The sequence below is a fragment of the Oenanthe melanoleuca genome, chromosome 2 (assembly GCF_029582105.1).
Source record: "Oenanthe melanoleuca isolate GR-GAL-2019-014 chromosome 2, OMel1.0, whole genome shotgun sequence".
NCBI lineage: Eukaryota > Metazoa > Chordata > Aves > Passeriformes > Muscicapidae > Oenanthe > Oenanthe melanoleuca.
The window spans coordinates 144158242-144171343 of record NC_079335.1 but is presented as its reverse complement, the minus strand read 5'-3'; the positions used below and the strand labels follow the sequence as shown (position 1 = coordinate 144171343).

The 13102-nt window shown below is 47.2% G+C and overlaps 1 protein-coding gene and 1 long non-coding RNA gene across 3 annotated transcripts in view; one reads left to right on the top strand and one right to left on the bottom strand.

Annotated features, from left to right (window-relative positions):
• The window catches only part of PLCD1 (phospholipase C delta 1), a 48920-nt gene extending 38960 nt beyond the window's left edge, over positions 1-9960 (bottom strand). The window contains exon 1 of one of the 2 annotated variants that reach the window (XM_056484615.1): positions 9334-9960. In XM_056484615.1, coding sequence (XP_056340590.1) covers positions 9334-9367 — 34 coding nt within the window. In that variant the 5' untranslated portion in view covers positions 9368-9960. Of the gene's footprint in view, positions 1-1682; positions 2190-9333 lie in introns of those variants that run through there. The other variant, XM_056484614.1, reaches the window with a different exon arrangement.
• Positions 1909-10299, top strand: LOC130249651 (uncharacterized). Its single transcript, XR_008839827.1, has 3 exons — positions 1909-2293; positions 3044-3148; positions 9042-10299. It is a non-coding gene; the product is annotated as an uncharacterized LOC130249651 (long non-coding RNA).
• The last annotated feature ends 2803 nt before the right edge of the window (positions 10300-13102 follow it).

The window sequence follows — 13102 nt, the reverse complement described above, 5'->3', positions numbered from 1 at the left end:
CCTTCACCCTGTTCACCAGCACAGCCCTGTCAGTGTAATAGCGTGGTCAAAACTCCCCTTCTTCTTCCCCAGTGCTTCATGCCTTCTATGCCCAACCAGCACTGGCACAGACTCTTTTTTGGGTGACTCACTTAACTTCTGTATTTCTACCTGCATTTTGTAAGGCCAGAGATGCAGCACAAGACACTCTGATCTGCTGATACAGGAACCACAAACACACCCTGATGTGTCAGTGGGACATTACTCTCAGCTGGTTATTTGAACTGCTTTCCAGAAAAAAACCCACCTTTTCCCAGAAGAAACCTGAAGACTTCTTCCTAACAGCCCCATGGAGAATCATGGAATGGTTTGGGTTGGAAGGAACCTTACAGGTTCCCCCTGTAAGGGGATTCCACCCCCCTGCCATGGGCAGGGACACTTCCACTAGACCAGACTGCTCAAAGCCTGAAGTGGAGGAGGTTTGTGGTCCAGAGCTCCATCTCACAGCAATGAAAACTCATTTCTAAGAATTCATTGTACACCTACACCATTTAAAAGTTAAAAAAACACTGTGCAGCAGGACAAGGATATTGACTCCCAACTATATAACAACATTTAGCAAGAGAAGCACAACCACTGCACTGAAACAGATGTGCAAATCCTGCCTGAAACATGTGGCAAGGCTGTGTCTTGCTTAGCATCCTCTGTAAAATACCAAATACACACTTAGCATGCAAAATTCCAGAGTGCCTTTCAAGGGTCAGGACCTCCCTACTTGCAAAACATCAATCACACACTTTCTGAACAGAGTATATTCAGCATGCAGTGATGTTCAGAGTGCAAATCATGTTTGGCCAAGGTAGGAGCACCTCGAGCACACACAGCACTGCAATAACCATCATGTTAACACACTGCACAAGTTTCAGACACTGAGACATCAGAAATGTTAACCTTTGGCTTATCTAGCTCAGGTTTACAGCAAGCAGGAAGCCAAATAAAACAAGAGCTGCCACGGTAGGAGCTGGGCTTTGTGTTCACTGAGGAGACAGTTAGGATGGCAGTGATAACCTGTACTGCTGCACTATTCTCATAAATCTGATCTGATATAATTTAATTACAGCCGCTATAAAACAAGTCTCCTCCCGCCCTCCCCCTCCCACCTGCTTACAGACCAGGCTTAACTCAGGTTTGCTGGTTTAAAAGGGCAGAAAGCCTTTCTGGTAAAACCTAAGGAATTCGGGTGGGTAAGTGGCTATTTGCCACTTCCATCCACCCTCTGTGTCCACAGCCATCAAGGAACTCACATCCACCGGGGCTGTGCCTCCAGAGAGCAGGAACCAGCAATGAGTTCATAGCCAGGCACACAAGTTATGAAACTCCCCGGGTTTCCTCTTTCATCAGCAGCCTCTGCCTGGTCCCCTGGGCTCTTACAGCAACAGGCAGGGTCGAAACCGGGCAGGAGAAGGGCACTGCCCTCCCCAAACACCCTCCATCAGAGAAAGCCCAGCAAGAGATTCTTTGCCCGCATTCTTTGATGCCTCCAGCGAATCGCACATCTGGCGTGTGCCTACACGCGAAAGAAAGGAGAGGAAAACTTGGGATTTAAAAATAACCCTGTAGTTCAGGGTGGAGCGCTGCCTCTGCGCAGGGAAAAGAGCGAGAAGCAGCTGGCGGTGGCCAGGTCCGCCCCAGCCGTCCCTTACCCAGCCTGATGCCATTCAGCGCGGCCACCCTGCGGCTCTGCTCCAGCAGCACGTTCTCCTGGGACGCGGTGCGCTTGGGCTGCCTGCGGATGCACTGCATGCTGCAGGGCAGGGCTGGGGGCCGTGCCACCCCCGCGGGCACCGCTGCTCATCCAGCAGCTCCGGGACAGCGGCAGGGCAGAGTCCGGCCGGGGGTGGGACTCGGGGAAGTCTCTCCTCCCGCTTCGCACGCTGGATGCGAGATCAAGAGGAGCAGCCCGCCGGCAGCTGCCCAGGTAGAGGGAACAAGTTTTCCACCAGTGGGATCTTACGCATGGTTTCCAGAGGCTGGAGGAGTCGCAGATATTGTTTGTGGCTTCTAATCACTGCCTTGTCCTGCCCACGAACGCTGGATCCGAGCGAGCCTGGCTCCACCCTTTCTCCTCCGTGCAGAACCGCTCCGTCTGCTCGCAGTGACAGCGCTGAACGCGGTGCTAAAACACCTCCTAGCCAGGGCAGATGTGCCCCAAAAGATGCTCGGAAACGGAGTTTTAATGTTCTTCCTTTTCCACCAACGGAAGAGTATTTTCCTAAGAGTGTCTTCTCTGCCACCGATTTCCCGTGTGACTTGGGTGAGTCACTGACCCCACATTTCTGCATAGCTTTGGGTTTATTCTTGCAATTCAGATTTGCCCTGCACTCTGGTACAGGAATAAGGCCCCTCAGGGATTTAGCAAGTCAATGATTACACAGAATCACGAAATAATTCAGGTTGGAATAAACCTCTGGGGCTCCCTTGTTTAACCATCCATTCAAAGTGAAGAGTCGCATTCAGAGGTAGATCTTGTTGCTTGCAGCCTTGTCCAGGTGAGTTTGGATATCTCTATGGACAGAGACTCCAAAGCCAATTTAAATACCTGCACAAGAGCTCACATGTTCTCAGAATATGTTTGTTATGACCAGTATAAATTTCCTTTGCTGAAACTCACAGCCATTCTCCATTGTCCTGGCAATGGCTAAAATCCACCTCTTCCCTAGCTACGACCTTTCCTGAAGGGAAAAACAGCAGCTATACACACACCTTGTCACAGACTTTTTTTTTTTTTTTTTTTTTTGTCATTGCCTGTGTAAGCTGCTGCTGTAAGGGTGAAGGTATTGCAGGGACACAGGTCAAACTGGGGTGAATGTTCCTTACTGCAGAATCAGCATATACCTTGGAAACTTAATATCAAACCACACGTCACTGTTTTAGTCACTGTTTGCAATCTAAATGAAGGCTTTCCATTCACCAGCCCCTCATCACATTCAATACAGGTTTTATAAACATTATCTCTGTTTTTGGTGTCTGTCAATCCAGGTACCTTTCTCTTATTTCTCTGTAGGTTGAAGGAATCCCTACCAGCCCTCACAGAGAAACACAGAGGACTGGGTTGTTTGACCAGCACAAGGGCAGGGTCAGAGTCACCAATCACTGCCATACACTGCAGGTGAGAAACTCTCTGGGTACAACACAGAGTCCTTGCATGGCCTTGGACAGCAGTACATCTAATAACTATTTACACACAGCCACTGCAGATCACAGACAGCAAAGAGAATAAAGGCAATTTCTGGATGGGACATTGCTGAACACGTCAGCCAGGCTGTCAGTGGGTATTTGGGAAACCCCTCCAGCCTTTCTGGGCCCCTGCACAGACAGGGGCTGGATGTCAGAGCTGTGATCTCCACAGCACTCCCCTGGGAGCTGGGAGCTTTGTTTTTGCCCTGGCAAGGAGGTGAGCACCATGATGTAATGGCTGGATGATATTTATTAGCTATCAGTCTCTGAGCACTTCCCATATTTCACGTTGTGCTGGAGAGGACTGATCTAATTAAAGGAGTGGGGAAGTCTTCTGTAATTGCCTTAGCAAAACAATTTGCTTCTACACTCCAGCTCTCCTGTCCAGCAGCAACCAGCATCCCATAGGGATTGATCTGGGAACACACAGAGCCCCTGTGCTTCACTTTCTCATTAATTGCTAATAGCAGTGCCAGTGACAGCTCTGCTCAAAGCTTTCCATGCCCTTGGAGAACATTTTACTGTACTTAGCCTTGAAGTTAGCTCATCCACAAAACACAGGGTCAGCATTAAATTATTTTAGATACCTCTCCAGAACAGCAATATGCAAGTTTTGCTGTTGTGAGGGATTCAGAGATGCAAAGCTGTTCAAATCAGTTTGTTTTTAAAATGAAGATGAGATAATCAGGACAGAAATTGCCTGCTTTGGGAAATGACTGGGCTGGATTTATGGTGGTCTTGAGCTCATTTAAAGACAATGCCCCAACTCACAGAAGAAGCCTGATGGGTCAGTGTGACATGGGCACTGATGTTACACGGTGCTGCCGTCACACTCCAGCACGGGAGGAAGTGATTCCTGCAAATGGCTCATGAAAAAATTCCTCAAGCCTTATTCACTGCAGGTAACTGCACCTCAGTGGGTCGTGCAATTTTACCCACATGACCAATACCAATTAAATAAATAGGTGAAGTTATCCACGTCCCTGTGCCCAGGACTGGGGCTGTGCTCATCACCCTATTGATTCCAGCTGGATTACTCACAGAGTGCATGGAAATTAATGGGAATGAGGATGTCAGAACATGGTCCCAAAGTTAGCAAAATGCTTGAAAATCCAGGAAACAGGCACTTACAGATGGAGTGGCTGCAGTGTCTGGTAGGAAATGGGCTATGTGAGAACAGTACAATCCACAGGCTGTTCTTCAGATGACTTCCAAAATTAATTAATTTCCATCACATCCTTTCACAAGGGAGCACTATTGCCACTTCACACTGGGAGAAGCAGCTTGGCTTTTGAGTTCTTTATTAGGGCTGCACTTGTTCTCCCACCACCATCATATTTAGGCAACACCAAAACTGGTGCAACCCTACTTCTCATCACAGTCTCTTTAGAGCACACTGACAAAAATGATGTGACAAAACTCAGCTGCTGATTTGCCCAGACTTGTGGTAATTTAGGAGCAGAATAAAAATACCTGTGCTGGTGATGATCTCACCACTTCCCCATCTTGCACGTGATGCAAGTTAGAGCTAGTAATGCCTATGAGAACTACATATCAAATAATAAATGTCATATTCAGGGGAGATTTTCCCCCTAAAGGGGCCAAAGATTGTGCCTTGCTCTGTATTTGTTACCAAGAAGAAAAAAACAGGTCTGTTTTACATTATGCCATTCTTCTTACTAAAGAATGTGACAGAAAGGTGCCTTTCACATCTGCAGGTCCCCACCTGCCCTGTCCTTCCCTCTGGAGTCTGTTCCTCACTTCATCCATGCCCTGCCATATTCTACCTGCAGAAATCTTCTTTCCTCCTCCTCCTCTGCTACCTCCAGGACACCACTCAGTGCTCTCAGCTTATTCCCCCAGTGACACCTCACATCCTTGCTGTAGGCACAGCTTCCCACCTCCAGCAAAAGATGCCTGTGGATCCTCTACACCAGCACCTTCCTTCTTGCTCCCTGTGGGGAAGTGGGGATCAGGGAGTGGGTGCTGATTCCAGATACATGGGTGCATCCCTGGCCAACGATGCTGCTGCTTGTTCCCAGTGGGTGTCTCTTCAGAGCATGTGGTATGTACCAAGTTCCACCTTGTGGTCACACTGAGAATGGGCTTCAGCAGCAAACCTCCTCCTCCTCCTCCTTACATTGTCTTTTCTTGCCCTCTCCCTTCACAGAGTGCTTGAGATGTCCTGCTGAGCAGGGGCAGAAACCATATACAGGAAACCTTAAAAATTCATACAGGATGAGTTCTCCCAAGTCTCTCCTCCAAATCACTGCCTAAAGCCTCCCTCTGCCTGCACACTGCCAGAAGCTGTGTGATGGATCAGCACTGCCACCCTGCCCAGCATTTCTCAGCCCCTTCCTCTCTGTATCCTTTGGCTGTCTCACCTTGTCTGAACGGTCTCTGGGAGGAGAATGGTCCCTCCTCCAGCTCTGCCAAGTCCAGGCAGCCCATCTTTCCCCAAAACAGGCTGGTTTTATCCACTGGGAAGGGCTGCAGGCCCATCACTCAGACCATGCCATCTGCCAGCTTGCTGTGGATTGAAACCATTGGGAAATGTGCTGGCAATTAAACAGTGCAGAGCCCTGGCCCTGCTTTGTGCAAACCAAGCCAGGCTGCCTGCTCAGACATTTCACAGACAGACAAATCATGACCTTTATTTGTGAAAACCTTCATACATCTTCCTGCCAGCCCAGGTGCCTCACAGGGAGCTTGGATCAGTGCAGGGAGCAGGCTGTGACCCATCAAAAGCTACTGCCCTGTGCTCTTGATGAAATCCAGCTAAAACAAAACACCCAGCTAAAGTTCATCGTGCTTGGGAACCCAAAACCAGTTTGCTGCTTCCACTTGTTCCTTCATCACAGTGCACATAGAAATTTGACTGCAAACAGTGTAAAAAAATACTGGCTTGCAATAAATTACAGCTTTTCCAGTAGCTGGTGTGGAAAGAAAGTAATTGAAAAGAAGGATATCAACTTGATGGATAGGACCAGGATCAGCAGTCGGGAGCACTCGAGCAGCTCAGTTGCCCAACTCCCAAGTCACGTTTCTGGGAACATGTTGATGAAGATGTTCTCTTCATAAACCCAAAGTCAGTTGTAGGTGGGTCCTAGCTTCATTTTTTAAAGCCTACTTAACAGCTTTACTCAACATTTTCTCCAGGAGCTGAAATTTCTTCCATAGACAAAATGCAGGTCATTCTCAACATTCTGCAGCAGGGCAAAATTTGTGCAATAATTAAATTGCACAACTGAATTATGCAAAACTAGGAAAAAAAACCTTTTTTTTTTCCCCTAAGGGATTTATCTGGAATTTCTGTAGCCAAAACCAGCCACTGAGACTTGTTGTGTGGTACCTCAGCTTTAAAAGGTACCATGTGAGGGGAAGCCTGAGGTGTGAGAATTTCCCCACACACAGTGTTTAGGCTGGCTCATTTAAAGTGTGGAAGTATTTCAGTTTAGAAGAAACTGTGTCAAAATCTTCTCTGCCTGCAAAATGAATAAAAAGCAACCTCTATGTCTGACCAAGGTCTGCAGCCTTCTGGTCTGGTGGCTTGGCTGAGTGAGGACTGAGACCCTCCACCCACAGGAAGGACCTCAGGGACTCATGGCTGAGGGTCAGTCTGCAGAATTTAATTATCTAGAGTGCCAACAAGGGGCCAGGAGAAAACAGGATGCAATACTCCTGTCTAGATCTCTACAAGCCTCAAATTTCTTAGAGATATCAGCACTGACCCAGCTGAATCCCACCCTGTGTGATCAAATCACCAAGTGTTTATCTGCAGCTTTCCTTCCAAAACACCTTTTTAAATTGATGTCCCTGTACAGGAAACTCTGCTTGGCTCCCAAATCATTGACACCTTTGGCTCTCAGGGCTCCCAGGCAGCTGAGTTTCCATTCCTACACAAACCATCTCTTCCCCACAAACCTCTCCCTCTTGCTTTTCCCTGCATTCCTTTTTTGGATTAATCCTTTCATCTCTGCTACCTGCAGCACTTTTCCAAGTGACTGCACTTCCCTCTTCTTTCTTTCTCACTTCCTCATTAAAATCTGTTTTTCCCCTAGCATCCTCTGGCCCTGTCCTAGCTACTTTTGGGGCTGATGAGGCTTTACACACTGGCACTAATCTCAGAACCAAATGTGGGCTTTAGTTTTACTAAAAGACATTGCTCACATGGAAAATTTAGCAGCTTTTTTGTCAAAATAAAAATTACCCAAAGTGAATTTTACTTGTCCTGTCCAAAAAAAGGGACACATTGACTATTTAATGTAGTGGGATGTGTCAGTATCCCAAACTCCCCTGGACTATGGGGAACTATGGCTCACAAAACTCCCATGTAGTGCACCAAACACAACCTGCACCAAAGGTGGGTACTGGGAGAATTCTGTTGGTAGGAAAGGAGATCAAAGTCACCCATTTTTCCAGAGCAGACCCCAGCTGATCCCAAGCTGCATTACCTCCACCCATGGAGCTTCAAGCCCAGAAGGAGACTCCTCAGTGCTCCCAGCACACAAGGGCAGGTGAAGATGATTCATTTGGAAATTTCAATATAGATGTTAATCCTGAGGACTTGCTGGCAGAGGAAACAAGGGAATGGCCTGTCTTGTAGCATTTTACAAGCTGATCCTCCCTCTGGACTGTGGCAGAGGGCATTCCCCTCACAATATACACAGTGTCTTGGGTGAAAAGTCAGTGTATAAGAATAAGGCAGAGCACAAATTAGCTATTCTACAATCTTTGAGCACAAGGGCTCCCAGTTCAGAAACAAACCAACTTCATGAGGCAAGAGAAAGAGTATTAATAGCCCACATTAATTCTGACATGGTAAATACAGCTGTTGTTGTATCTATTTTGGGGGAGAAAAAAAAAAAAAAAAAAAAAAAAAGAGAGAAACTGAAAGAAAGAACCTGAGTTTCAACAGAGCCAGGGACAAAGCATATCCACAACTCACAGTATCAGAAATTTCTGACAAACTACATATCACAAGTCTGATCCTGCTAAGAAGTCCACATGTGAGCAACTCCTCTTGTCTAAGTAGCCTGGCATTTGGAGTGACTTTGGCACTTGTGTGTGTGTGTGTTATGTGTCAAGGAATTTCAGTGAATACTTTTTAAAATTCTTGGCTCATTCAACACTTGTGTATTTTTCTGCTTCAGACAAAAAAATAGATTACCAGCCACTGAATTCTTCTTGGTTCCCAAACCCAGAGGACTAAATAATATTCACTGAAAAATAACCCACGGGCCAAAATGGGAAATGTTTTAACAGTTCCAGATGTGTTTCTTAGCTTTCTTTCCCCAGTGGCTGTATAATGAATGAGATACCTACAAAAATTGTAACATTAACCTCTGGTTCACCCTCCTGTCGGATGTCTACCATCTGGGAAAATCAGAGTGAAGATTTCATCAGCCTGGGGAAATCTTTTCACATTTCTGCTGGTAACACTAAAATGATTATGTTCATGAGTAATCACTTATTGTTGTATCAGTTTATTTTTGTTTATAGCATGGCTGTAGTAAGAAAGCACCCATCTCCTGAAATAAAAGTACTGGAGGCTTTTCCCATTTCCTGGGAATCAAAATATTCCATTTCAACCTGTAGCTGTCACAGCCCTGAGTTGTTTCTGCTCCTCAGAGTAAGTAAAATACAACAGAAGGCATAGCAAAGCAATACATAAAGTCGGGTGAGGGAATAAGGGGGGATATTTCATTACCCTGTCTATCAGACAAGCCTCCCAGACTTGGCACCAATAAATCTCACTTACTGCGAGGGCAGAGAGAACTTCTTTTTTTATAAACATTCCTTATTTTGTACTTAAATATTTGCAGTGTCACAGGGCCAGCCCCTGAGCCCAGGTGTTTATCCAGGCACTGGTGAAGACAGCAGAAAAAACTCAGCAGAGCAGCCATCCCGCTTTTAGTTTCCCATGAAGGGGAGGAGATCTGGATCCACTTTTTGAACTTGCAGATGCTTCTCCAGCCAACAGGGAAAAACCTGTCCCCTCTCTCTGTAACAGCGATGAAACGCTCAAATGGGAGAAGCGGAGAAGGAGGAGAAGAGAGGAGGAAAAACAAAGCTCTTGGGCAAGAGAAGAGAGCTGAAACACTTGGCCAGACTTACTGTTGCAGGCGAGGAATGTGCCATTGGGCTCCATGGCTGCGGCAGGAGCCGGCAGCAGCAGCAGCAGCAGCAGGATCCAGCGGCGGCGGCTCCAGCAGCTGTGCCCAGCTGTGCCCAGCTGTGCCCAGCGGTGCTCAGCGCTGCCGCGGGGCTGGAGCCGCCGGGCTCCTGCTCCCGGCTCCAGCGGTGCCCGAGCGCAGCTCCCTGGGCAGGGGCTGCTCCTGGCGCTGGGCTGGAACCGCGTCCTGCCTCTGACTGCTCATTTATCTCTCCGCATCCGCACGCCGCCGTGCCCAGCGCCCCGACCGCGGCCGAGCGCTGCTCCCTCTGCTCCTGGCTCCTCCCTGCTCCGAATCCGCGTCTCCGCCGCTGGCCCGGCCTCCTCCTGCCCCTGGAGCTTCCCAGCCACGCTGATTTTCTGTGCCTGACGCTTTTTCGTGCTCTGAATCCGTCCTCGGTGGTCAGCAAATCAAGGAGAGGGTCTTAAGCAGATGCCGCAGGTCAGAGTTTAGGATTAGTGAACTTTTAGGTGGAGGCATAATTCTTTTCACAAGGTAAAAAATAAAACAAAAACAAAACAGTCAGAACTTGCCAGTGTAGAAATAGAAACTGTAACCACAAACGCTCGCAAAGGCATGAGCTTAGAGGGAAAAAAAAATAAAAAAAAAGTTATGAGCTTTGCATTTCAGACAGCGAGACAGAAATTACTGCACTGTCCTAAGGCTTTTAGTGAGCAGAACTGATTTCTTCAACTCTGTTCCCTCCTCCTGAATTAAATACCTTTGAAGGGTAGAAAGATGATGATGGCAAACAGGGAGAGGAAAAGGAAAGGCAAACAGTGTGAGGAGAAAAGTTTCCCTCTACTCGAATGTGTTTTAATAATTGGTTTGCTATTGTTTATGTATGTTTCTGGTTATTTAGGTTGTTATCCTGATGGAAACACTTGATAAAGTTACTTCAAGATTCAAAACCCTTTCTCCTCAGCAGTTCCACTGACAGAAAATACTTTTTCTGATGGTGACAGATCTAGAAAACATGCAGTGAAAAATATTTTGGTACAGTTTGTCTCTCCCTGCCAGGAACTGGGCTGCTCCTCTGAGAGCCCAGACCTTGCTCTCAGAGAGTTTTATGGTCCACAAATACAAGGCTGCTGCCACCACCCACGGAAAACAGCCCTAATATAGTAAAACTCCTCATGCTAGGACAAAACTAACAAAGTGGAGCAAAAAGGAGCAGAGATTTAACCCCATGACTCCTCCCAAGTCCACTCTTCTACATCACAGTCACCAGCTTGGCATGGCGAGGGCTCATCCCCTGCTAGACACTTTCCAAAGGACCCGGGAAGGAACATTCCTTTTTCAAACCCACAGACATTGATTCTGATTGGGCAATCTGGCAGCTGCTGGCAGGCAGGACAGCAGCTGGAAGCACCCAGAAGATTCCTGGTAGAGCCCTAAAAGCCTCAAGGTAGGGGGATCTTGGGAGGACACTTCACAGCCTGTCACCCTTTCAGCTGATGGGGAAGAGTACTGGAGGGAGTGTAGAGGAAGGCTGCTGGAGGAGCCAGCCAGACTGGAAACTCCAGTGAAGCTGAGGTGGTGAGGACATGATGGTTTTCACAAGAGAGGAAAAGGAGAGAAGAGCAGTTTGAAAGTGGTGACACAAAATGGCATTTTAGTAACTCCTTCCCTGTTCCCTGTGTCACACCCTTTTGTGTTCTCACACTGCCTGGCACGAGTCCTCACTTAGAGATGGACTGGTCAGTGTCCCTGTGCCCCCTGTGGCAAGGGGGCAGTGTCAGAGAGCTCCATTACTCCCAGAAATGACATGGACCCTCTTGTGGTTAGAACCTCTTCACAGCAGCAGGGGGTACAATGTGAACACAACAGAACACTCTGCTGTGAACACAGCCATTGTTACCTCTGGACAGGGCTTCACCACGAAAACACAACTGAGCTTCTCTGCCACGATCCCTTGAGACTTGAAAATCATCCCCTGATTTACCCCTTGATTAGAGCCCACTGTATCTCCTTGTGCTACCTTCTTGCCATGCTGCCTTTTCCAGGGTCATAGCTGAGGTAGAAGCTGGAACCGTAGAATCACTAAGGGTGGAAAAGACCTCACAAGATCATCAACGTTAACCCAGTACCATCATTCACCATTAAACCATATCCCCAAGTGCCACATCCAAATGGTGCCTGTCAGGAGGTCTCACAAAACCTTGCCCAACTTTTCACTTTTTGCAATTCCATTTACTCTCCCTGCTTCTGTGCACATCCAGAGGCATCACCACTTAGGCTGCTTGGAGCACTTGGGGACCTTTCTGCCACCCTAAGCTAAGCCATCACCATTTCTAAATCCTTGATGGGCTTGACATGTGTCAGAGCAAGCCAGGCAGTGACAGACAGTCTTGCACTTCTTGCATTCATCAGAAAGTACAGCAGTGACCACCAGAGCACTGACATGCTGCAACAAACACCCAGAACTGGAGATCCCACAGCACAGGTCTCCTCATAGCTTTGTTTCAGAAGGCTACAGTCCTTTGAGTTGTACTTCTGCATGTGCTTGAATTCCCTCTCCTTTGCATCACTGAAAACAATATACATCCAGAATAACAACAAAACCAAAGGGATGCAAGGAGCTACAGGGCTTCTGTGAGCTGCAAAAATCCTACTAATAAAAAAAAATTCCAAGAATAATATAGAAATTTATGAATGTCATGTGAATATGCATTTTTTTCTTGTCCAGACCTCACTACTGTGCTCATAAAGAAGCAAAGTCAAGGCATTTCTAGGTCTGGAGACAGGCTGAAGGTTGGCACTGCCTTCCCAAAGCAAAGCTGCACCTGAAAAGTACAAGGTCAGGGCTGTGATATTTTACTGAGGGACAAGCCTAAAGCCAGGACACATCTGGATTATTCCCTTTGCTCTCCAGCCACCGAGGTGAGGCTGGAAGGAGTTAAATGTCAGGCAGGCTGGGTGAGGAGTCTGTAACACACCCTCTAACACAGATGTCCATATGTAAAGGTGCCAAGATCATCAGCTGAACTGGAGCCTTGCAAAGTCAAGATCTCTCATTTCTCTCACTCCTACCCCACTTTGCATTCTCCTCCTTTGTTTTGTACACACCCCAGCCCAGGCAGCAAAGAGTGGTCCCAGAGCTCACAGCCAAAAATGTTTGCAGGGTTTGATTCCACAGTGAACCATAAATCACAACAAACCTACAGCAAAGCAGTTTACCTGTCTCCATTCCGAAAGCATGACTCAAGTGTTGACTTAATTGCACACAGTGGAAGGAGCAGCTTTTCATCTCAGAGGAATGCTACACCACCCCAACACGAGTGTTTCCAATGGAGAAGATGCCTCCTGGCTCCCTCTGCCCTTCAGAATCTCACACACACCCTCCTCACCCCACTGACATGTTCCCAAACACCTCTCCAAAGGATAACAGCAAAGGTCTTTGTTTGCTTTGCAAAAAGCACCCAGATTTCTGCCACAGTTACAGAGTGTAAGAATCATTTGGGGGTTCTATGGCCAGCAGGGAGCTTTGGCAGCCACGTGGGGCTGTTTTTGTTAGCAGAAGAATTACAAAAACCTACACAAAAGAAAATGTCATATTAAATAGAGTTCATTTCAATGCAGAAGTGGGACAGGAATTCTAAATACTTTACTTATGGTCTAGCTGTTCACTGAAATGTTTGTTTTTATGTCTTTTCTCAGTCTGTTTACTGGTTTAGATGGGATGTGCTACTATCCTCAGATCATCAGGT